Source organism: Lynx canadensis, chromosome C1, assembly GCF_007474595.2.
Source record: "Lynx canadensis isolate LIC74 chromosome C1, mLynCan4.pri.v2, whole genome shotgun sequence".
In the NCBI taxonomy this organism is placed as follows: Eukaryota; Metazoa; Chordata; class Mammalia; order Carnivora; family Felidae; genus Lynx; species Lynx canadensis.
In genome coordinates this window covers 207,652,815-207,675,667 of record NC_044310.1, presented here as the reverse complement: position 1 = coordinate 207,675,667, position 22,853 = coordinate 207,652,815, and the positions used below count along the sequence as shown (strand labels likewise).

The following is a 22,853-nucleotide window of genomic DNA, read 5'->3' as shown; positions in this document are numbered from 1 at the left end:
TAGCCGCTTTGGGAACTTAGGGTAATTTGGCATTTTTATTATATTACCTCCAGGCTCTTTTATACATGATGAAAATATTATGCATCAATCGCATTTTAAAAATGATCAATTTAAGTATTGAGAAACTACTTTCTAACCTCAGTATATATATACACATGTATATAGTACTAAAGTTATATTTCTTTGGGTTACAGATTGAATTGAGAAGGCAAAAATGCTAGTCAAGAAAAAAAAAAACAAAGCTAATGTAGAAGGATGGTATATCATTTAACAAATAATACATTCAACTAGAAACATGTTTTCTTCTATTCCTTCTTTTGCCCAACTATTGACTATTATATCCTTGATGAAGCCACTTTTCTTGTATCTTTATGATACAAGAATATACTGCATAAGTGTGAGAATTTATAAATAAATACTAACAATATAAAGCCAAGAGGCCATAAAATTATTCCAAATCATCTTTGGTGAATTTTAATCCAGTAAAATCTGTTTTTAATATATTAAACATCATTTCAAACTATACACTGTAGTTGGTCTCATCTCACATTCACTGTTTTCTCCAATATTTTGCTTCTTATTTTCGCTTTTTACTTGCTTTCAGAAAAAAAAAAAAAAAGACATGGTCAAGATTAGGGATGAAGAGGGTCGAGAAAAAATTACTATAGTTTTATACCACATTTTAAGATGTACAGGAATAAAGTTTATTACTATGCTAGTAGGTTATTTGAAGTGCTTGGTAGAAGAGGAAATTTGGAAAAAAATGATAAATTGTCCAATTTGTAAGCAAATTAGGTTGAAGAAACATCTGTAATATTCTTCCCTAAATTGCAAAGAATGATGGCTAAGCAAGTCTTTTAAAAGGGGGAAGACCCTTTCTCTATCTTCCTTGGCTTAAATGCTGTGTGCTTGTTGGGATAAATATGTTTTCCTTGGAGCTTATGCATCCAAAAGTTGCTGCTTGTACATAAACTAATGTCAGAATTGGGAGCAAGTAAAAAATGTTGAAGATTGAAAAGGACAGCATGGAGTAGAAGCCAACGGTGGTCCCAGTAGTTTTGTGAAATGTGTGGGCTAAAAGCAAGGATTGACAATAGATGAACAAATACGGTCTGTAAGATACATAGATTACATGGACTGCAAATCGAAAGCAATACCTAGGTGAAGTTTATAAGTGAAAAGAGTTGAATATGTTGTACATTATAAAAGTCCATTCTGCAAGCATTGTTTTCAAATTGTAGTGTTTTTTTTTGTTTGTTTGTTAATGTTTATTTTTGAGAGAGAGAGACAGAGAGACAGAGAGAGAATGTGTGTGTGCATGCGGGAGCGGGACAGGGGCAGACAGAGGGAGGGGAACAGAAGATCCGAAGCAGGCTCTACACTGTCTGCACCGAGCCTGACGTGGGGCTCGAACTCATGAACCGTGACATCATGACCTGAACCAGAGTCAGATGCTCGACCGACTGAGCCATCCAGGTGCCCCTCAAGTTTTAGTTTTAATGGCATTTACTTGACACAGAAGACTTTTTTTTTTAACTTTTTGTGAAGATTATCAGATGAAATCTTTTGAACTAGGAGAGAAAAAGGGAAAAGGAGACAGAATGATTTTTTGAATGTAAAATTAATGTAGTCATTTGGCACAATGCCTATGAACTGATGAACTTTGAGCTTTCAGCTTCTCCGCTCCTGCTGTTGGCATTGTAAATCTCATATAGGGGCACCTGGGTGGCTCGGTTGGTAGAGGGTCCGACTCTTGATTTCAGCTCAGGTCAGGACCTCACGGCAGGTTGTGAGCCTGCAGCCCGTTTGGCACTCTCTCTCTCCCTCTCTCTCCACCCCTACTCCACGTGCTTGCACGCCCATGTGCAAACACGCTCTCTCTCAAAACAAATAAATAAACATTTTTTCTTAATCTCTTATATTCCCGGAAATCTGATAAGAGTGCTCTGCTCACTTTGGGCTTCAAGTGACTTCTGCTTTGGTTATTAAATTTTACAGCAGGGGCGCCTGGGTGGCGCAGGTCGGTTAAGCGTCCGACTTCAGCCAGGTCACGATCTCGCGGTCCGTGAGTTCGAGCCCCGCGTCAGGCTCCGGGCTGATGGCTCGAGCCTGGAGCCTGTTTCCGATTCTGTGTCTCCCTCTCTCTCTAGCCCCTCCCCCGTTCATGCTCTGTCTCTCTCTGTCCCAAAAATAAATAAACGTTGAAAAAAAAAAAAAATTTTTTTTTAAAAATAAATAAATAAATAAATAAATAAATTTTACAGCAGCGATCAAATACTGCGGATCAGTTGGCATTGGGATTTCACAATTGAAAAATAGTTGTAACACCGTAGCTGTGTCAAAATTGTTTTCCAAGAATGGAGAGAGCAGTATGTCTGGTGTGGGCATATAAAAATGTCCTAGGTGAGGGGCACCTGGGTGGCTCAGTCAGTTAAGCGTCTGACTTCGGCTCAGGTCATGGTGTCACGGTCTGTGAGTACGAGCCCCTTGTCAGGCTCTGTGCTGACAGCCTGGGGCCCAGAGCCTGCTTCAGATTCTGTGTCCCCCCCCCCCGCCCCTCCCCTGCTTGTGCACTCACTCTCTCTCTCTCTCTCTCTCAAAAATAAATAAACGTTAAAAGAAAATTAAACACATAAATAAATACATAAATAAACATTTTTTAAAAATGTCCTAGGGGACAATGTGCCTTCCTCCATGATATATCATATCATGGGAAAGTAAGATTTTGCAACAACTAAGCCAAGACCTGTACATTCTCTGGGTATTCCGTCCTGAAAGTAGATGGGATGCAAATGGGTCCATGGATACCTGTGTGGCTTTTGTAATTTTTCTTTTTACTGCCAATCTGGGTCACAACTCCACCGTACCTGAGCGAACCCATCTAAGTACTCTTCTCATGCACGCCTGATACAAGGAGAGAGCAAGGGAAAGTTCCTTGTAATTTGTATTTTCCTGCTCAGACAGCCGTGCCTCTTTACCCACGTGGCTGCCTAACGGCTTATTTCAGCCAACTTTGGAAATCATCTAATATAGAAGCCCGTTTTAAGTTTGGTAGCAAAATACATTTAAAGAAACATCTGCGAGGGGCGCCTGGGTGGCTCAGTCGGTTGAGCGTCCGACTCCAGCTCAGGTCACGATCTCACAGTTTGTGGGTTCGAGTCCTGCATCGGGCTCTGTGCTGACAGCTCAGAGCCTGGAGCCCGTTTCAGATTCTGTGTCTCCCTCTCTCTACCCTCCCCCATTCATGCTCTGTCTCTCTCTCTGTCTCAAAAATAAATAAACATTAAAAAAAATATAAAAAAATAAAAAGGCTTTCCTGACCCATCGCTGCCACCCCCTATTCCATACCCAGTGCTGTACTGGCAAAGGATCTTCCTTCGCCCTACAAACCCCAGAGTCAGATTACTAAAACACGGTAACAAAATGGAACTAAGTGATTAAAGAATAGACAAGTAAAAAGCTAAAACCTTCTGTATAGAAAGGAAAGGAAAGGGCTATGATATTTCACTGCAGAACTCTAAGTGTTGTTCAAATAAAGTTGACAAAGAAGGGTTTGTAACTTTCTGGTGTGCGCGCTCTATCTAGTGTTTTAATTAGTTGCCATACATGGGTGAATGCCTAAATATGCTGTCGAGTTTTTTTAAACATTTATTACACAACACATTTAGCTAATATCATTTTACTTGCAATATATTTATTCATCTTTTCTAAAATCTTTAACGATCTTTGAAGTAAAAATATCTGAATTTACAATTTTATATTTTTTAGCGCTGTTTCACATTTATGGACCGGGGCTTTGTATTTAAGATGGTTAACAATTACATCAGCATGTTCTCCTCTGGTGATCTTAAGGTAAGAACCAAGTGCAGGTGGGATTGCTTTCTAAAACCATTGCGTTATAAATAAATAAACTAGTTTCTGTGTCTGGCTGCCTAAAACCTTAGCCTGTGCATTCTCCACATCAAAAAATAATGTCTATCCCAGTGAGAGGCAGCCTTTTAAAACAGTTCGTCTGAGTAGGCTCCCAAGTCCTTTCTTAATGGGGAGGCTGTGGCATGTGGAGTGTGAACATGAATGTGTGATGTTTCACTCCTATTTCCGGTGGGTGGTGAAAGGAGGGATTCTTTTCAGCCACATTTCTTACAGCCCAGTTTGCTTGACTGCCTTGGTTTTAGCACTGAACGTCTCACTTTTCTGAAATTGTTTCAGTCTGGGGCAAAATAGGACAGTTGACCCCCTCTTCCTAATAGGGAGGATGTGTCGAGAGAGAGGCTGGAGAGCAGTGATTCTCCAAGTATGGTTCCCAGACCAGTGAGCTGAGAACTGACTGTGACAGGTGGAGCCCAGAAACCTGTGTTCCAATAAGGCTTTCAGGTGATTCTTAGGTACTCTCAAGTTTGAGAACCATTGAGCTACAGTTGGGCATATGCTGGAGGAAAATAAGACTGGACATGGTGAGGATCATGAAAGCTGTACCAGTTAAGATTCTCTGGGTTGCAAGCAACAGAAACTTACGCCAGTTTGAGCAACGGGCGAGTATTAGAAGAGCAATGACATCAGTGAAAGAAAGAGATGGAAAGCTGGGCTTGAGAAGGAGCAGGGACTAGGGCACAAGAGTCATTGCAAAGGAGGAACCATGGGCCAAGCTCTGCTACTGCTTAAAAAATACATTCGGACCATTTTCTTTCTCTTAAAACTCGGCTTAAGATTTACATTCCAGAGAGGAAGTGTGTGACCAACCTGCTTTGGGTCACATGCCTGCCTCTTAAGGAAGGAAGACAGGGCACCTGAGTTAATAGTTCCCCAGTAACCTTTGCCCATTAGGAAGAAGGAAAGTCCCCAAGGGGTAATTATCTTGGTACTGGGAAAGAATAACAAATCTACAGAGGCCAAAAGTAAATAATGATCTTATATCCTTTCATGCCACGCTTAGGAATCTGAATATTATTTTTGGGGCAGTGGAGATTTACTTTTGACTAGGGGAGTTACATGATTCTATGCCATTTGGGTTTTGAGAATCCAGTTTCCTCTGTAAATATTTTTTGAAAGAATATTCTTTGTTAGTGCCCCAATTATGCATGAAATTCGCAGAATATCCTTTTAGGTATAATTCAAGGAGACCTTAATTATGTACTCTCTTAGAAAACAGAACATACTCATTGAAAAAATAATTAACATACAATTTAATTATGCTCCTGTTCACTTTGATGCAAAGGGTTAAGTCAAGCACTATTCTCGTTTGAAACGACAGTATTTAAATTATTAACCAAATTGCCACAGAATAGAATTCTAAAATAATCTGAGCAAATGGAATATGTTTTATTTTGTTAGCTGGTATTAGTGAACACAACCCAACTGAGTCTTAAAAATTGATTACTTAGTCTGCATGTCAGTGAAAATAGAATATTTATGAATGTGCTAATCGTTCCTTCTTATGTGATTGTTTTTAACACATGTATAAAGCTGTCTTAGACCATGTCTAAATCCATTTATTACTGTCCTAATCAAAATATCATTGAGAAGACAGGCCTGTTTGCAAGGCAGGAAAAGACGAATTTCAGTAACTCAGTCTGAGAACAAAGGGCCTGCGGAGAGAGTTAGTCTAGTCTTGGATCACATGCCCCATTGACGTCTTTAGCGCTGGATCCCAAGAGGTGATCACAGGGAACTGTCCTATGAGCTGACTGTGGTTTAGAGCTCTGTGCATGTGGTGACGTACAATTCCTTTCAGAATAAACACGTTCGGGGCGCCTGGGTGGCGCAGTCGGTTAAGCGTCCGACTTCAGCCAGGTCACGATCTCGCGGTCCGTGAGTTCGAGCCCCGCGTCGGGCTCTGGGCTGACGGCTCAGAGCCTGGAGCCTGTTTCCGATTCTGTGTCTCCCTCTCTCTCTGCCCCTCCCCCGTTCATGCTCTGTCTCTCTCTGTCCCAAAAATAATAAACGTTGAAAAAAAAAAAATTAAAAAAAAAAAAAAAAGAATAACAACGTTCTGACAGAAGCCAAAAAAAAGTGGAAAATGCACACTGCACAGAATTGGATCTCACAGCGGCTCAATATGGGTTACAAAAGGGATCATTTCCTAAGGAGGCCTTGACCGATCTCCAAATTTAGGGAGTCCAGGGGCACCTGGCTGGCTCAATCTGTTAAGCATCCGACTTTGGCTCAGGTCATGATCTCACTGTTCGTGGGTTCGAGCCCTGCATGAGGCTCTGTGCTGACAGCTCAGAACTTGGAGCCTGCTTTGGATTCTGTGTCTCCCTCTCTCTCTGCTCCTCCCTCATGGGCCATTAAACATTAAACATTAAAAAAATTCACATAAAGGGAGTCCTACTCTATTTACCACTTCAGGGGGACAAAAGCCTGTCAACTTAACAATTACGTGGTGGTCACACAAAATTAACTACATCTTCTTTTTAGATAGAAGATTCAAAGTGCAGATTTTTCTTAACCCTCTTGGTGTATAAATAATAATCATTCGGTTTGCTTTTTTTTTTTCCAGACCTTATGCCAGTATAAATTTGATTTTCTTCAAGAAGTATGTCAGCATGAGCACTTTATTCCTTTGTGTCTCCCCATAAGATCCGCAAACATTCCAGGTAATAACTCCCAGAATGCTCATCAGTTCCTGCAAAGTGAACACTCGTATAAGTTCGTTTGTGTGACCTTTGTGTGTTGTTGTTTTCCTGTTTCCTCGGTCTTGATCTCCCCTGAAGCTGTTACATGGGCATTAGACCCAGGTAATCAGGTGAAGACACCAAGAAGTTGGTGTCACGTGGTGAAGAATGTGGCTCCATATTTCTCAGTTTTTGTCTAGATTTCCTTTTTCATTAAAGAGAAAGCCAACAAAATTATAAAATCGGTGAACATAAATCAAAGAATTTTGACCTACAACAATACTTTGACTCTACTGGCTCCAAAAGAGAACTCTCCTTTGATTTTGAAAGGCTCAAAATTAAGGGGGGAGAGAAGTTATACTTTGTGAGTACAAATTCACTTGGAGTTATCAATTAGTGTGTGTAATTGTGTTAAAATGCAATTCCTCAAAATGAGTTTTATACAAAAAAAAAAACTTGTTGCCTTGAAAACGAGGAAGGAAGGAAGGAAGGAAGGAAGGAAGGAAGGAAGGAAAGAGGGAGGAAAGCGGAAGGAGGGCACCATTGTAAATACTTGGTATCTCTGGATTAGAAGGAGGTGGAGACAGTTGCTTCCCTTTCTATATTTACTATAGCTTAAGTGGTCCACCGAAAATCTTTTCATGTATAACTTTTATTAATGTATTGCATCTATACCAATATACATAGATACCAAGATGATCATCACACATCTAGCTATCAGAAGACAGTCAAATATCAGGATGCAAAGAAAACCTTAAAATGAGTTAAGAACTTAAAATACTCTGCTTCGACTTCACCCCTGCATCAATATTGAATCATTATGTTGTACACCTGAAATCAATATAATGTTATAGTCAATTGTACCTCAAGAATGAAAGGAAGGAGGAAAAGAGGGAGGGAGGGAGGGAAGGCAGAAAGAGAGGGAGGAAGGAAGGAAAGAAAGAAAAAAAGACCTTCCTTCTAAGCAGTGAGTAAATTATCCACAAGGAGCAGTTTTGATATTCATGGAAAGCAGAAAAAAAGGATGGTAAAGAGCCTCCTTACATGTATTGTAGCTTATACTGTATGTATCACACAAAACTAATATTTTGGAGGGAAAATAAAATACATTATCAAGCCTATAAACATTTTGTCATTTCAATCTTCAATAAAAGCTATAACATTATCCCTTTCTTTCCTAATTTATGAAGTATATTTAATCTAAATGCCTTCGTAGAAAAAGAGGTAGAAATGTCATCTTGGACAATAACATTTTTCGCCTTTTGGTTTGTTTTGTATTCCTTACATGTATTGTAGCTTATACTGTATGTATCACACAAAACTAATATTTTGGAGGGAAAATAAAATACATTATCAAGCCTATAAACATTTTGTCATTTCAATCTTCAATAAAAGCTATAACATTATCCCTTTCTTTCCTAATTTATGAAGTATATTTAATCTAAATGCCTTCGTAGAAAAAGAGGTAGAAATGTCATCTTGGACAATAACATTTTCGCCTTTTGGTTTGTTTTGTATTCCTTTTTATTTTTTTATAAACTATTGCCAACTTATTGGGTTAGACAGGCTGGTTAAGATACTCAAGAAAAGCAAACCTATTGTACCCTTTTGATCCCAGTTGTTTACTGTTGATCTGTAACTCAGGAAAAGGCCTCATAGTCTCCTTGTAGATGTGATATTATCAACGGTGAACATAAAAATACATGTTTCATTGCATGCGGATTTCTGGTAGAAAAATAAGTGTTCAAGTAAAAGGCCAGGAATGAAAATAACTCTGTTCATGACATTCCTTTTTAAGGAAACAACCAACCTATGGTATTTGTCTTCAAACATAAAGCTTTTTTGAGAAGACTCACTTAGGTTTTAGGATAATACAGTTTTTCAGTATAAATTACCCATAGTTCATGAATATAACGTGTATGTATGTGTAGATCTTATTTGTTTATTTATATTAAATCCAGATCCCTTGACGCCTTCAGAATCAACTCAAGAGTTACATGCATCAGGTAAATAATTATGTTTTATATTAGATTCTCTAAGCATCAATAAGTACATCATAATCTGATAATATTGATTGGTATAGATACCACAAATTTCCAGATGCCATTTCCGGATGCCAAAAATAGTCATGTGTTTAATATCATACAAAGTTGTCAACAAGCTGACTGAACTGTTCTCTTGTCACGGATAATTAAATGCTTCCCCAACCTGAATTCTTTCATAGTTTATTCTCCAGAGTTTGACACTTTTTTTAATTTCCCAAATCATCTGAAATTTTCTTAGGGTACCTCATAAATAAAATTCCTTGATACATGTCATAACATGTTTGTTCAGTGTAACTAGCTTTATATATTTCTGTCAACACACCGCAGCCTGGTTTTTCAGCTAGTTTCTCAAGATTGAGGTGTGATTATTTTTGCTTGAATTAGGTTCATAACTTAAAATAGTCTGGGCAAAACTTTTCTCTAGTTTTAGGTTGGCAATTACAAAGTTTTGTTCCACTTCTGGCCCCTCACGAGTACTCACTATTTCGTGGAGAAATATTTTTAACCTAACCAAGCCCTTGGACCTCTATCTCCTGACCCTCCCATTCCCTGCTTTTCCACATCCAGTGGCATTTTCATGGACTACAAAACTCCTTATGTTTAATTTGCCCCTAGTCAATTATGGACTGGAATATTCCAAGAGATCATTACATCTAACGGGTAACCGCGAGGATTCACGGACATAACACCTCTACGGTGCTTAGCCTAGTGTTGGCACTCAGTACATGTTCCAGAAATGGGTGCTGGTCCTGTTGTTAACAGTTACATTTAGGAAGGACATTGGACAACTCTTACTGGAAATTTTGACGTTCCAATTTCTCCCTGATTCAGGCACAAAATTTTGCAGCCCCGTTTGGTTTCCCTCTCCTTGCTCCTTCACGTCCTTCAGTCAACTTACCCTGGTAATTTTTCTTCTACAACTCGGGTCCTTCTGTTCCATCCCAGACACATCTCACTTCTTCGCTCCCTGCCTTGTGGCCGAGCTCCGGTATTATAGCCCGCTCCCCACATTTCCCCCACAGAATAACTCATTTATGTCCTGTCACCATGTGAACAAATGAATAAGCACAGGTCTGATCAGGCCACCGATCTCAATGCCATTGGTGACTTCACACTTTCTACAGAATTCACTGCCAAATGGAGGATCCCAGGTCCCAGCTAAAGAATGTGTGCTTTAGTCTCTCCATCACCCAGCCCCAAGTGCCCCTCAAGTCTCAATCCCCACCCCTCCTTGGCTGCTGTGCTGACTGGCATCCCCCAACCTGTGTTTCCCACACACTGACACACTGTGGGTCTTCAGAAATCTGTGCCATGGAACCTTTGTCCTCCCAACCTCTTCTCTTCCACCCACACCCTCCAACCACCTCCATTGGCTCCGGGCCCCCTGCACCTCCGACCTTCAGCAGCCTCGAAGGCCCCTCTCAACATCTTCTTGCCAGTGATGTCTCCTGATTCCTCCAGACAGAAAGCGAGCTCTTCTCCTCTCAGCTCCTGTGACACTGTAGACACGCTACTCATGGAATTTGACTATTGGTAGCAGTATACTCTCCCTCATTTCTCCTCTCTGTAGCGAGACTGCATTACTGAACCCCTCCCCGGTAGTGAGAGAGGTTGGTGGTGGTTGGATAAACCTTTCTCGATTATAGAGTGATCATTTGACTTTCAATCACATGCCCGCTTTACTCTCCTCCCAAAGATATGCCTGAATATTCGGTCACGAATGAATTTTGCCGCAAACACTTCTTAATTGGAATTCTACTTCGAGAAGTTGGCTTTGCCCTGCAAGAAGACCAGGACATCAGGCACTCAGCTTTAGCTGTCCTAAAAAATCTAATGGCTAAGCATTCCTTTGATGATCGATACAGAGAACCCGTGAGTGATTTTCTCTTCTCTTCCTTAAACACCATTTCATGGCTCACTGCATGAAATGCATATCAAACCTACAGTCTATTGATTTTTATGCGAATCATTTCTCTCGGCCACCTTCCCACCTAGGAGAAACAGGCCCAGATAGCAAGTCTATACATGCCCCTGTATGGCATGCTTCTGGACAATATGCCAAGGATTTACCTGAAGGACTTATATCCTTTTACCGTCAACACATCCAATCAAGTAAGTTTACAGACTATTTCAAATGTGCATTTTAATCAAGAGTTCACCCACTTTTTGCCCTGGATAGCCATCTTCCCCCACCCATGAGCAAACAGAACACTGCTGCTAGCTATTTTGAGACATCCACGTCAGTCTCCTTTGTTCCGGATTGGTCCCTGGAGCCTTCTGCCTCATCCACGTAGTCGACATTTGGGTTTCACTGTCCTCTCTTCTCTGTATCCACCCCCCCAGTTCTGTCCAGTTTTTACCAGGTTCCTCTGTCGCGTGCACGGCCCCATCCTCAGTGCACACCCTCTCCCCCTGCCACCTTTCCGCACGGGCTTTGTGACCACCTGGTGTTAGGGTAGCGGAGGGCCTCAGTCACACCCCAGGAGTGGCCTGTTTGTCCTCCCTCCTCCACTGAGCCACCGTCGTGGTCACACAACAGGCCATGTGAATGCAAGATATTACTCTCTCGCGGTTAGGAGCTAGGCCTTTGGAATGCTCTTTAGAGGAAGACCTTGTGTAAATAGTAGCGACATCAGTTACTAACAATGTAACCTTCGATAAGTCATCCAGTGTCTTTATTTTTTTTTTTTAGTGTTTATTGATTTTTAGAGAGAGAATGTGGTTGTGGGAGGGGCGGGGGGAGGGACAGAGGATCTGAAGCGAGCTCTGCATTGACAGCAGAAAGCCTGGTGCAGGGCTGGAACTCACGACTGTGAGATCATGACCTGAGCTGACGTCAGACATTCAACTGACTAAGCCACCCAGGCGTGTCTATCCAGCCTCTTTAAACCTCTGCTTTCTTATTTATAGAATCGGATAGAATTCCTACATTACAGGATTCTTAGGAGGATTAAATTCTCTAGTAGAAAACACTAGGCCTAGAGACGGTACATAATAAGTATTTGGAATTAGCTTTTAGTAATAGTAATATACGTAAGATAACTCAGATAATCTAGAGTGTCGTCCATAAAACAACAGTAGCCATTCCAACCAGTTTTATAGCTAAAAGATAGTAAAAAAAAAAAAAAAAAAAAACACATAAGTCAAAATGTGACTAAGAGTATGGTTGTGACTGTATTCATTTTCATTGCTTGCTTTAGCAGAAGACCATTTGCTGGAATATAAAAGATCAGATCAAATATCGTCGAACTGAAAGTGTAACAAAGAAGGCATATGTGGGTTTACAATGTTGAAATGTGGCGATTCCCATTAATCTCTTCTGTGGCTTCGAATACAGGGGTCTAGAGATGACCTCAGCACCAATGGGATGATTTCACAGCCAGTCGGCTATGAAACTGCAAATTCTGTGGATACATCATTTTCTAAAGATGTTTAAATTCCATAGCAGGTACTTAAGACCTTGCAAAAACACTTGTGTTTAACTTCTCTTCCATGTTTACATGACATATCATTGTGCTTTTTACCCACATCCATAATCCAGTATGCATAATTGCTGTATGTCAAAGTACACTCTATTTATAGAGGTAAAGAGTCTCTTTACATATTTCTTGGAAGCTCATCCAGGGCTTCCTCTTCTACTTAGCATTCAGTTTACTTGGCTCAAAGAGCAATCTACTCAGATGTTACCAAAATATTTCATTCTGGAAACAATCTTTTAAGTTTTCATTGCATACAACCTTTTAAAATATAATAGCCCCCAACAACTTCGGAATTTATTTCTAAGAACTATTTTGGAAATGTCATCTTAATTTCTTATAAACTGTCAAAACTTGAAAGCTTCTCCCCCCAAAGCATCCTTATGACCTTGCATGAAAGCGTTTTTAAAAGAGAACCTTTCAAAAGCTGTTTAAGAAATCAAAGGAACAAGCTTTACCTTATTTCCATTTATACTGGTCTAAATTAACGAAATCCTTAAGGCTGGCATGGCCACCGTGATCATTCTTAAAATGTCGCATGTCTTCAATGCAGTTCCAGACTCTATCATGTCAGCCTTCCCCAATGCTCCTACCACCTCAATGATCAACATCTTTTTGGGTCATCGTTTTAGCTCTGTGTGTGTGCCCATTACATCTCATTACCATCTGTGTGCTGTGGCTTGTGTTTGCAGCATTTTCATCAATAGCTATTTCTACAGTAAACCATGCTGACTCCAGAGCATCCCTGGCAAGTCTTGACTCCACCCAAGCACCAATGAGAAGAGCAGCGAGAAAACAGACAACTGCGAAAAGGTGGGGCTTCTCCTCCAGTTACCCAGCACCTGGAGAGCCAGCACCGCCCCCCCCCCCTCGCTATTCAGTCTTTCTTGGTTCTTCCATTCCTAGATCCCTAGACCCTTGTCTTTGATAGGGTCAACCCTTCGATTTGACAAGTTAGATCAAGCAGAAACCAGGAGCCTTCTCATGTGCTTTCTTCACATTATGAAGACAATTTCAGAGGTAAAGAGAGAGCCCTTGAAAATTAAAATTTTTAAAAAGGAAAAAAAATTGAATTTCCGAGAGTCTCAGGCTACATGGTGTTTCCTTCCAGAGACGCTGATTGCCTACTGGCAACGAGCACCCAGTCCAGAGGTGTCTGACTTCTCAGCATCTTGGAGTAAGTTATAGAGTGATTTGTTAACCTGTTTTTTTCTGGGAGCTTCAAAATGGTTCAGTATACCATCCTTCATTCTAAGGACCCATATGTCCTTAGAATGTCCTACTATCTATCAGTAGTAGTCATGCATAAAGTATGCATAAAATCATCTTTTCTTTCAATGTACTTCTTAAATGAACAGTTTTGTATAAACAAAAGGACATGAATAATTGGAATGTGGCCTTTTTTTTTTTTTCCTTCCAGTGTTTGTCTTCAAAATTTCAGATACCTAGGAAGACGCAATATAATAAGGTAACAATTTTTAAATTCCACTAGGTTAGTCTGATCTTTAAAAAAATATGGCATCTATTAATGTATATCAGGTTAGACTTCAAGGTATATGTTAGAAATCTTAAGGTGCACAGAAGGATCGTAAGGTTGACCTCAGAGTAGACGTAGAAGTTTGACACTTGCCATGTACTCATCATAGATCTAGGACTAGTTAAAAGCTGTCTAGGGAGAAAAGCACAAAACATACATTTCTAAAAGGAAGCCACATTTCCTGTATCGTCCGAGCTAATTTATCTATCATTTTGCATGGATGTAATGTAGAAGATTCCTATGAACCTTCTACATCCAATGTGAATACATCCAATGTGAATAAGTCACAGGAATAAAAGGTACAGCACATGGAATACAGTCAGTGGTTTTGTGGTTTGGGGACAGATAGTAGCCACACTTATGGTGAGTGCAACATACATAAACTTGTCAAATCACTATGTTGTACACATGAAACTAATATAACGTTGTGTGTCAACTGTACTTGAAAGAAAGAAAGAAAGAAAGAAAGAAAAAAGAAAGAAAGAAAGAAAATACCTCCAGTAAGCTGAAAAGAAAAATTAATCTAGAATAACTTTGTGTTGACATTGTTTTCTCATGAGAGACCACGAAGCCCCCAGCACTTTCGCTAAACCCCCATTTCCCATTCCCAAAAGATGATGTGATTTTATCTTTCATAGCACGCAGACTATTTCATTGTTCAGTAGTTCATGTTGCCAGTGGCCGGTCTTTATTTAAAAATAAATTACAAATACTGAACTGTGATTAAAACCTCAGTTTCCCTTGCAGGAAAATTGCTGCGGCATTTAAATTTGTGCAGTCCACCCAGACAATGGAACTCTCAAAGGATCTACCCTCCTGCCAAACATCAGGTCCCTTGCCACAATGGTAATGTCGCATTTGCTTGATATTTGTAATCATATTGTGTTTAGGCATGTGTGCGTGTGTGTGTGTGTGCGTGTGTGTGTGTGTGGAAGGATACGGATGCTTCCACATGTGCATGCACAAGCAGGCACATGCATATGTATGTATGCATACACTTCAAACCACATGCAGAAACTCTCCTCGATCTGCTCTGCTAGCTTGTGAAAACCTAAGAGTCAAGGATTATGACTTATTTATGGCACTTGGGGCACAATGCCATGCAGTGGATGGAGGTTAATAGTACCGTAATTTAACTGAGCCCGAAAAGACATCATTCCAATAAATGACTCATTTAATGTTTGCTAACCTCCTAGTGACATATCAAATGTGAGGTCGTATCTCCCCATACCTTTCAGTCATTGTAATACGTTAGCAGTGTCCTCAGAGCTAAAATTGGTTTTTATCTATTTATTTTTTTTATATTTATTTATTTTTGAGGAATGAGAGAGACAGAGTGCAAGTGGGGGAGGTGCAGAGAGAGGGGGAGACACAGAATCCGAAGCCGGCTCCGGGCTCTGAGATTTCAGCACAGAGCCCGACACGGAGCTTGTACCCACAAACCGCAAGATCGTGACCTGAGCTGAAGTCAGACGCCTTAACTGACTGAGCCACCAGGTGCCCCTAAATTGTTTTTGAAAGGGTCGCTAGCAGTGAGGAAACATGGATGGCTCCATAAGCTCGTGTTCGATTTCCTAGTCATTACACCGATTTGACTAGCGCATAGGGCCTGGAGTCATCCTTTATGAACCTACCCTGTGGGAGGATTTTGCCCTGAAATCCTACTTTAAATCTCCCCTGAGTCTCATAAATAAGAATTCTTTGCTAAAATTTTCTCCAGTTTGATTTATTCTTCCCAAAGTTACCATAATGATATGTAATATGAAATGGCTATATTTTAGAAAGAATTTCAGAAATAAGAAAGTAGTATATAACCAAAAAACCATGGAGTAAGTTTTGCCTCTTAGCCCATAAGGACTCCTCGAAGTTGCCCCTTGTGTGAAAGCAAATGAGAAAATGTAATAGGCGTGTTTTCCAAATGGTAATAGGAGAGAAGACTATCAACAATGACTTTCTGCCTTTAAAGACAATAGTAAGGTACCTGAGGTCACTGCAGTTTTGTTGACGTTTGGTGGGTTAAATTGCAAGCTTCTTCCTGAACCATCTAGACATGTCCTGGCCATTCCTACCCCTCCCCTCCTAGGCACCAGGATTTTTCCTCCAGAAGCTCCAGACCAAAATAGACCCAAAACCTGGAAATAAATCAGTCCCAAAGGTCCAAGCCATACAAGCCAGAACTCATTTTTTTCTTGTAGCTTCAGGGGTCCCCTAACTACTGAAAACCAAAGTTAGGTCTTCTGGCCTCAATCCATCCAGAGCATTTGATGTGGTCAAAACCAAATAACCCCTTGAAAAGTGTGACCAAGAGAAAACCATTGCCTCTTCTATAGGCTTGACTCTTCAGGGTATCTCTTATTGCCTACTTTACTCAAAAAAAAAAAAAAAAGTTTTATTGCCTTGGCCAAATGATAGCAGAAATGAAAGTCAAGAATGGGAAGTGTCTTTACTCCCACATAACACTGGCTCATTCCACCAGGTGGGAGTGCCAAGGAGACATTGAATGAGAGCTGTTGCAGACCATTATCATCATCCTGGGAATGTAGCTGCACCAGGGTCCCCCCGCTAGCTCTCTCCCCTATGAGGATGGAATACCATGGAATTCCCATGAAATCCCATGGTTTCATTAAATAATAATGAATATGCTTGTTCAGACTTAGTATCTATTATTCTTCTATTACCCTTTGGTACCGAGCATCCTTCTGAACCCTTTTTTGGCTTAAATAAAACCTCTCCAAAAGCACTCTTAAAAGTCCCTTTGATCATGTCTCCTGTAATTAATATTTTTCATAAAACATCTCTGGGTAAAAGTTGTTTATATTGGACTCAGTCTAGAATTTTTGAATGAACATTTGTATCTCATATCTCTCGTACCATAACCTATTTTCTTATTTAATTTTCAGGATGCATACCACGTCCGCTCATGAAGGACATAAGCAGCACCGATCACAAACTTTACCTAATAATTCGAGGCAAAAATGCACTTTCTAATCCCAAACTCTTACAGATGTTAGACAATACCATGTCCAGTAAGTAAACGAGAAATAATGGGACCGAGACGGCTAGTGGTGTTTCTCTAGATGCGTGGAAGACATTAAATACGTTAGAATGTTTCAGAAACGTAAGGAATGTTAGTGTGTTACTGAGACCGTTGCTTTTCAGGCTTGCTGTAGCCCAGGGAATTTTTCTCAGAGGAAAAAGATCAGCAGAGAGGGAGTTTAAAAATTGAAGTGTCCTGGGGCGCCTGGGTAGCGCAGTCGGTTAAGCGTCCGACTTCAGCCAGGTCACGATCTCGCGGTCCGTGAGTTCGAGCCCCGCGTCAGGCTCTGGGCTGATGGCTCAGAGCCTGGAGCCTGTTTCCGATTCTGTGTCTCCCTCTCTCTCTGCCCCTCCCCCCGTTCATGCTCTGTATCTCTCTGTCCCAAAAATAAATAAAAACGTTGAAAAAAAAATTAAAAAAAAAAAATTGAAGTGTCCTTATAAGAAAGGAAACAGGCAAATCTCTCAGGATAATGTGCTCCATGTAGCTCCTCTGATGTCAGGTGGATTTGCTGTTGTCAGGGTTATGGGGACCTCTGTCAACCAGATTATTACTGTCTGCTGTTTGGGACGAGGAGAAAGGTGTCCATGTCCTAGAAGCACTAAGTGTGATATATTGAACCTGGTGATGCGCACATTCCAGCTTGTGAATGAGGAAAAAATGGAGCCCAGTGTTTTGTATTGTGTACATGTTAGTGGTTAGGGACATGTGACGAAAGGCAGATGCCTTCACCTATGAATATATTTAGGGCCTTTAATGGCCACTAAGGCACACTGTCCACTGAGACTATACATTTAGTCTATTAGAGTAGGAGCCTAAAACTTGCCCCAGACTGAGTATGAAAGGACTATGACTCTGTCAATGCCTAAATCAACGGAAAAGAAGTAAAAAATAATGGCAAATGGGTCACTCTTGTCTACAGCTGACATATGAAAAGGGCCTACACTCTTAGTTTGAGTGGCTACAAGAGAATGTCTGGGAGCTTAAACAACAAACATTATTTCTTATGGTTCTGGAGGGTGGGAGGTCCAAGGTCAAGGTACCAACAGATTTGATGTCTGATGAGAACCCTTTTCCTGGTTTGCAGATGGCCACCTTCTTCTTGTGTCCTCATATGACAGAGAGAAAGGCTCCCTTTCTGGTGCCTCTTTTTATAAGAGCACGAACCCATTCATGAGGTGCTCCGCCCTCACGAGCTAATTACCTCTCAAATATCCCATCTCCAAATACCATCACACTTAGGGCTTCAACGCAGGAATTTGGGGGCAACACAAACATTAGTCTATAGGATCCGTTAAAGCCTCTGTCTTTAGATGGACAGTCTTAGTTTTTGATTCAGCCAATAAGGTAATTGAACCAACAAAAGCACTTTGATTTCATAAATTATTTATCAAACACACCAGAAACAGTGAAAATGTTTATAATAGAAGAAAGCCCTTTATGGAATACAAAGAATTTTTCTTAGACATTTATGTATGTTTACTTCAGAATTTTGTAGGCAAACCTCCAATGAAATAGACACAGCACCATGTGGACACAGAGGCCAATATTGCTACAGAGGTGTGCCTGACTATCCTAGACCTGCTATCACTCTTCACCCAGGACTCACCAGGTAAGTGTGACTATAACATCTTCTGCAACATGATAAACTGGAGGTGGAAAAGTCATGGAAGTCAGAAAAAAAAAAAAAATATTTACTGCCGGCACCTGGGTGGCTCACCAGTTAAGCGTCCGACTTTGGCTCAGGCATGATCCCGGGGTCTGTGAGTTTGAGCCCTGCTTCGGGCTCTGTGCTGACAGCCCAGAGCCTGGAGCCTATTTCAGATTCTGTGTCTCTCTCTCTCTCTCTCTCTCTCTCTCTCTGTCCCCTCCCCTGCTCACGCTACTGTCTCTCTCTCCTTCAAAGATAAAATAAACATTTTTTTTAATTTAATATTTTATGAAATCAATTAACGTTACATAAATCAGCCTAAGTGTCAGTGGAAAAAGTTTTACAACTGAGACTCAGAGTTTATCAGAAGTTGACTAATGCTCAAATGATATACATACATATGTATTTTCACTATTGTCAAATAATAAATATTCTTCTTTGCTTCTCCTGCTTCACCCTCAGCAAGCCGAGCTGACTGGAGAGTGGGACTCCACTTTTTCAGACCTCAGGGGGGAGAGACAAATGATGGCTATATCCAACAGACTAATAATGCTGAGCATCTTTTCGTGTGCTTATTTGTATCTGTATATCTTTGGTGAACATAATACCTACATAGTGGTAGAATGACTTAAGTTAAAAAGACTGACCATACCACGTTTTGGCAAGGGTATGAAAAAAACTGGAACTCTTATCCACCAATCGCGGGCATGCAAACACTCTGGAAAACAGTATGGCAGTCTAAAAAGTTAAACGTGTATCCATTATGTGACCGGCCATTCCAATACTAAGCACTTACCCAGGAGAAATATAAAGCATTTGGTCACAAAACCTGTGTACACAAATGTTCATACAAGCCTTATTTTTAATAAGTGATGAAAACAACCTAAGTGTACATCAACAAGTGAATGGATTTAAAAAATGGTGGTATATCCATACAATAGAACACTGCTCAGTTACGCTCAGTTACTGTCTGATGCCATTTATATAAAATTTAATAAACTCAAACTGTAGAAATTGTATGCCAGTTATACCTCAATAAAGATATTTGGAATATTAGCTCAATCTAATGAGCTTACAGATGTTCGGGGTTGAAGTAGGAACAGTTGGATCCATTGAATAACGTCTACACCAAACTCAATGATTATGCCAAAAAATCCCTTGCTTTCAGGAAAAGTGTCAGCATGGTGGTAGAAAAAAACAAACACCATATTTTAAATCTTATTACTCAGTGCAAATGTCAGTCAAATCTCAGACATCTTAAAGGCCCTACCGATGCCTACGAGGACCTGCCTCTCTGTGACCCCATCTCCTACCTCTGTCCCGATCTCACCCCATGCTCTGCTCAGGCTCCTCTGCCCTTTTTTTTCTCAACTTTGAACTCATAAGCTTCTTCCCACCTCATATCCCTGGTACTAGCTGCTTCTCTCTTCTTGGATAGTCCCTTCAGATCTGCCCATAGCCAATTCCTTCGCTCACGTGTCAGTTTCATCCATTAGAGGGTCTTGGCTGCCCACCCTACCTAAAGTAATCCTTGCCCAACCAGTTACTTTTATTATATCGCATCATTCTGCTCTATTTTCTTATTTAGTAATTTTTTTCCAATCCCTGCTGGTAAGTTTCATTGGGAACATAGACCTTACCTTCTTATTCAGCACTATCTCCATTACCCAGAGTTGTGCCTACCACATAGTAGGCTCGCAGTAAATATCTTTTGAAAGAATACAGGTGCCTTTTCACTCATCCTAAATAACTTCTGTGTTGAATTTCCAGAGACAACTCCAAACAATCTGAATGTCAAAATTCCATGATGAAAAGGGTCTTTGACACCTACATGGTCTTTTTTCCAAGTCAACCAGTCAGCCACAGCGCTGAAGCACGTGTTTGCCTCCTTGAGACTGTTTGTTTGCAAGGTAAGAGTTCTCCTGGTTTCCAGTGAAAGCTCAGGAAAGGATGATAATAAACACATGTTAATCCTTACATCTCTCAGTATGGAGGAAAGAAAGTCCATTTCCTTCTATTTTGGCTTATTTGGTTTTATTAGAATTTTTTATTGGTTTTAAATAAGCCATTTGATTCCTGGTCTTGACAGTTAACAGTCTTGACAACCTGTCTACTTGGATATCGAAAGGGAATATTATTAACACGTAGCCATCTTCTGGGGGGATCCTCAGTATTTGGTGACAGAGAGTCGGGGAAAATGCATGTCATCATCTGTGATCTCCATTCATTGCCAAAGTGAAGTTTCCACCTTAAAGTAGACACAGCTGCCAACTTTTGAGGATCCCTGTGGTTTTACAATGTGGGGTGAAGAGGGAAACACTTCAAAGCTCTCATTCACTAGTTTCGGGTTGTCATCACTGGTGCCTGGGATACTTACCATGTAGAGAATGATTATTCTAGGAAAAAAGAGAAATATTAATATGGACTTAAATAAATACAATTATAATCTCTTCCACTTGCCTGGGTTAAAAAAAAAAAAGGCGGATTTGTTCTAAGGAATTTTTAAAATACAAACAGAAACACAGCAAAATGAAGGCATGGCCCCCCCCCCCCCCCCGTGCCAACTTAACCAACCGTTTCTACCTCCATAGTTTCCTCAGCGTTCTTTCAAGGGCCTGCCGACCTGTTGTGGATCCTTCTGCTATGAAGTCCTAAATGCTGTAACCACAGGTCACGGTCAACTCAGACAGAAGCATCAGCCCTTCTCTACTTTTTCATGAGGAAGAATTTTGAATTTAACAAGCAGAAGTCAATTGTCCGGTCCCACTTACAAGTAAGTGCTTCCAGTTTCCATTAATGCTGTTGTTAAAGCACTCTTCTGTTTCAGCATTGATAAAAGCCTCTAGGCCCCTGGGCAAGAGCTACCAACTCTTCTAGATTCTCCTTAAAGAGACTCCAACACACTCCACTCTGGTTCAGAGGAAGAGGGCAGCTGGGCAGAAATCAACACAGCCCATAATTCCACTTTTACTTTTCTCTGCCAAGGAACAGAATCGAATAGAATACACAATCAGGAAACCGTGACTATCTCTAGGATGCCAAACCCCACCAGATTCCAAATCCAGACATGTCTTCCTTTAAGGCATCCCAAGATTCCTGCAACCTCCTTAAATATTTTTAAATTATAGGACACACCCTAGATTACGTGGCCTTCTGAAAATTTTAAGGCATAAAGATGCTATTCTTTGGACCCACAGGGAGAAATCAATGGTACCTTCATCCAATCCAGTGGGTTTCTTTAATATTACTATTTCTGAGTTAGTACCTTTGGAGTTTTCTTTTTCTCTTCTCTTCTAGCTTATCAAGGCTGTAAGCCAGTTTAATCGCCGATGCTGGGATTGGAGGCTCTCGGTTTCAGCATTCCCCTTGCAATTACCAACAATTTTGCTAATGGAGACAAGCAGATGAAAGTAAGAAATGCTTTATGGACATTTTCAAAGACTTTGGGAATAACTAAACTGGATTCTTTTGTGAAATATCCAAATCAAAAAAATATATATATCCAAATTCTGTGTTTTGTGTATTGTGACTTAAACTGAGTGCTTACATTGAGTTTGCTTGCTGAATTGCCGATCAGCTCTAACACTGTCAGTCTATCATCTGTTGCTTGGAATTTCCAAGATGGGTGGTTGAATGAGATATAACAAGAATACTAACCACAAGGGGCGCCTGGGCGGCCTCATTGTGAAGGTTAAGCGTCCCACTTTGGCTCAGGCCGTGATCTCACGGTTTGTGGGTTCAAGCCCCACGTCGGGCTCTGTGCTGGCAGCTCAGAGCCTGGAGCCTGCGTCAGATTCTGTGTGCCCCCCCCCCCCTCTGCCCCTCCCCCACTCAGGCTGTGTCTCCCTCTCTCTCAAAAATAAACAAACATTAAAAAATTTTGCCAAAAATAAAAAAAAAAAAATACTACCACAAATATCCAGAAATACAGTGATTCTCTCATAATCCTATTGTAGGTCAAATGTATTTAATCTTTCTTTTAGAATTTCTGAAGACTTCTCCTTTAATCACAGTACTGAAAAGTCCAGGGATAAGGGCCTGGCATCGGGCATGGCTGAACCCAGAAATTAAAATGTTTTTCACATTAATTCAAAAAGATATGTGCACCCCATGTTCATAACAGCATTATTTACAATAGCCAAGGCATGGCAACAAGCTACGTGTCCACCAGTGAACGAATGGATAAAGCAGTTGTGGTGTATATATTCAATGGAATAGCAGTCAGCCATAAAATCTGAGGCAGTCCTACCATTTTGTGACAACATGGATGGACACTGAAGGCATCACACTAGGTGAAATAGGTCAGAGATAAACAAGTACTGTATGGTCTCACTTATATGTATAATCTTAAAAAAAAAAAAAAAAAAACACACCTGAAAATCATGAAGAAAGAGATCAGACTCATGGTTATCAGAGGCAGGGTGGGGTGAGGAAATTGGAGGAGGGTGGTGAAAAGGTACAAACTTCTAATTGTAAGATAGATAAGTACTGGG

The 22,853-nt window shown here is 40.5% G+C and overlaps 1 protein-coding gene across 1 annotated transcript in view; it reads left to right on the top strand.

Moving 5' to 3' along the window:
* The window catches only part of DOCK10 (dedicator of cytokinesis 10), a 269,566-nt gene that overhangs the window by 218,454 nt on the left and 28,259 nt on the right, over nucleotides 1-22,853 (top strand). Inside the window, 24 exon segments of the mRNA XM_030325753.1 lie at nucleotides 3,769-3,852; nucleotides 6,500-6,596; nucleotides 8,576-8,620; nucleotides 10,356-10,531; nucleotides 10,655-10,771; nucleotides 11,997-12,087; nucleotides 12,090-12,107; nucleotides 12,828-12,896; nucleotides 12,899-12,948; nucleotides 13,042-13,155; nucleotides 13,246-13,297; nucleotides 13,300-13,312; nucleotides 13,556-13,603; nucleotides 14,420-14,518; nucleotides 16,573-16,630; nucleotides 16,632-16,739; nucleotides 18,234-18,321; nucleotides 20,133-20,197; nucleotides 20,199-20,270; nucleotides 20,952-21,009; nucleotides 21,012-21,133; nucleotides 21,658-21,678; nucleotides 21,680-21,724; nucleotides 21,726-21,770. Coding sequence (XP_030181613.1) covers nucleotides 3,769-3,852; nucleotides 6,500-6,596; nucleotides 8,576-8,620; nucleotides 10,356-10,531; nucleotides 10,655-10,771; nucleotides 11,997-12,087; nucleotides 12,090-12,107; nucleotides 12,828-12,896; nucleotides 12,899-12,948; nucleotides 13,042-13,155; nucleotides 13,246-13,297; nucleotides 13,300-13,312; nucleotides 13,556-13,603; nucleotides 14,420-14,518; nucleotides 16,573-16,630; nucleotides 16,632-16,739; nucleotides 18,234-18,321; nucleotides 20,133-20,197; nucleotides 20,199-20,270; nucleotides 20,952-21,009; nucleotides 21,012-21,133; nucleotides 21,658-21,678; nucleotides 21,680-21,724; nucleotides 21,726-21,770 — 1,755 coding nt within the window.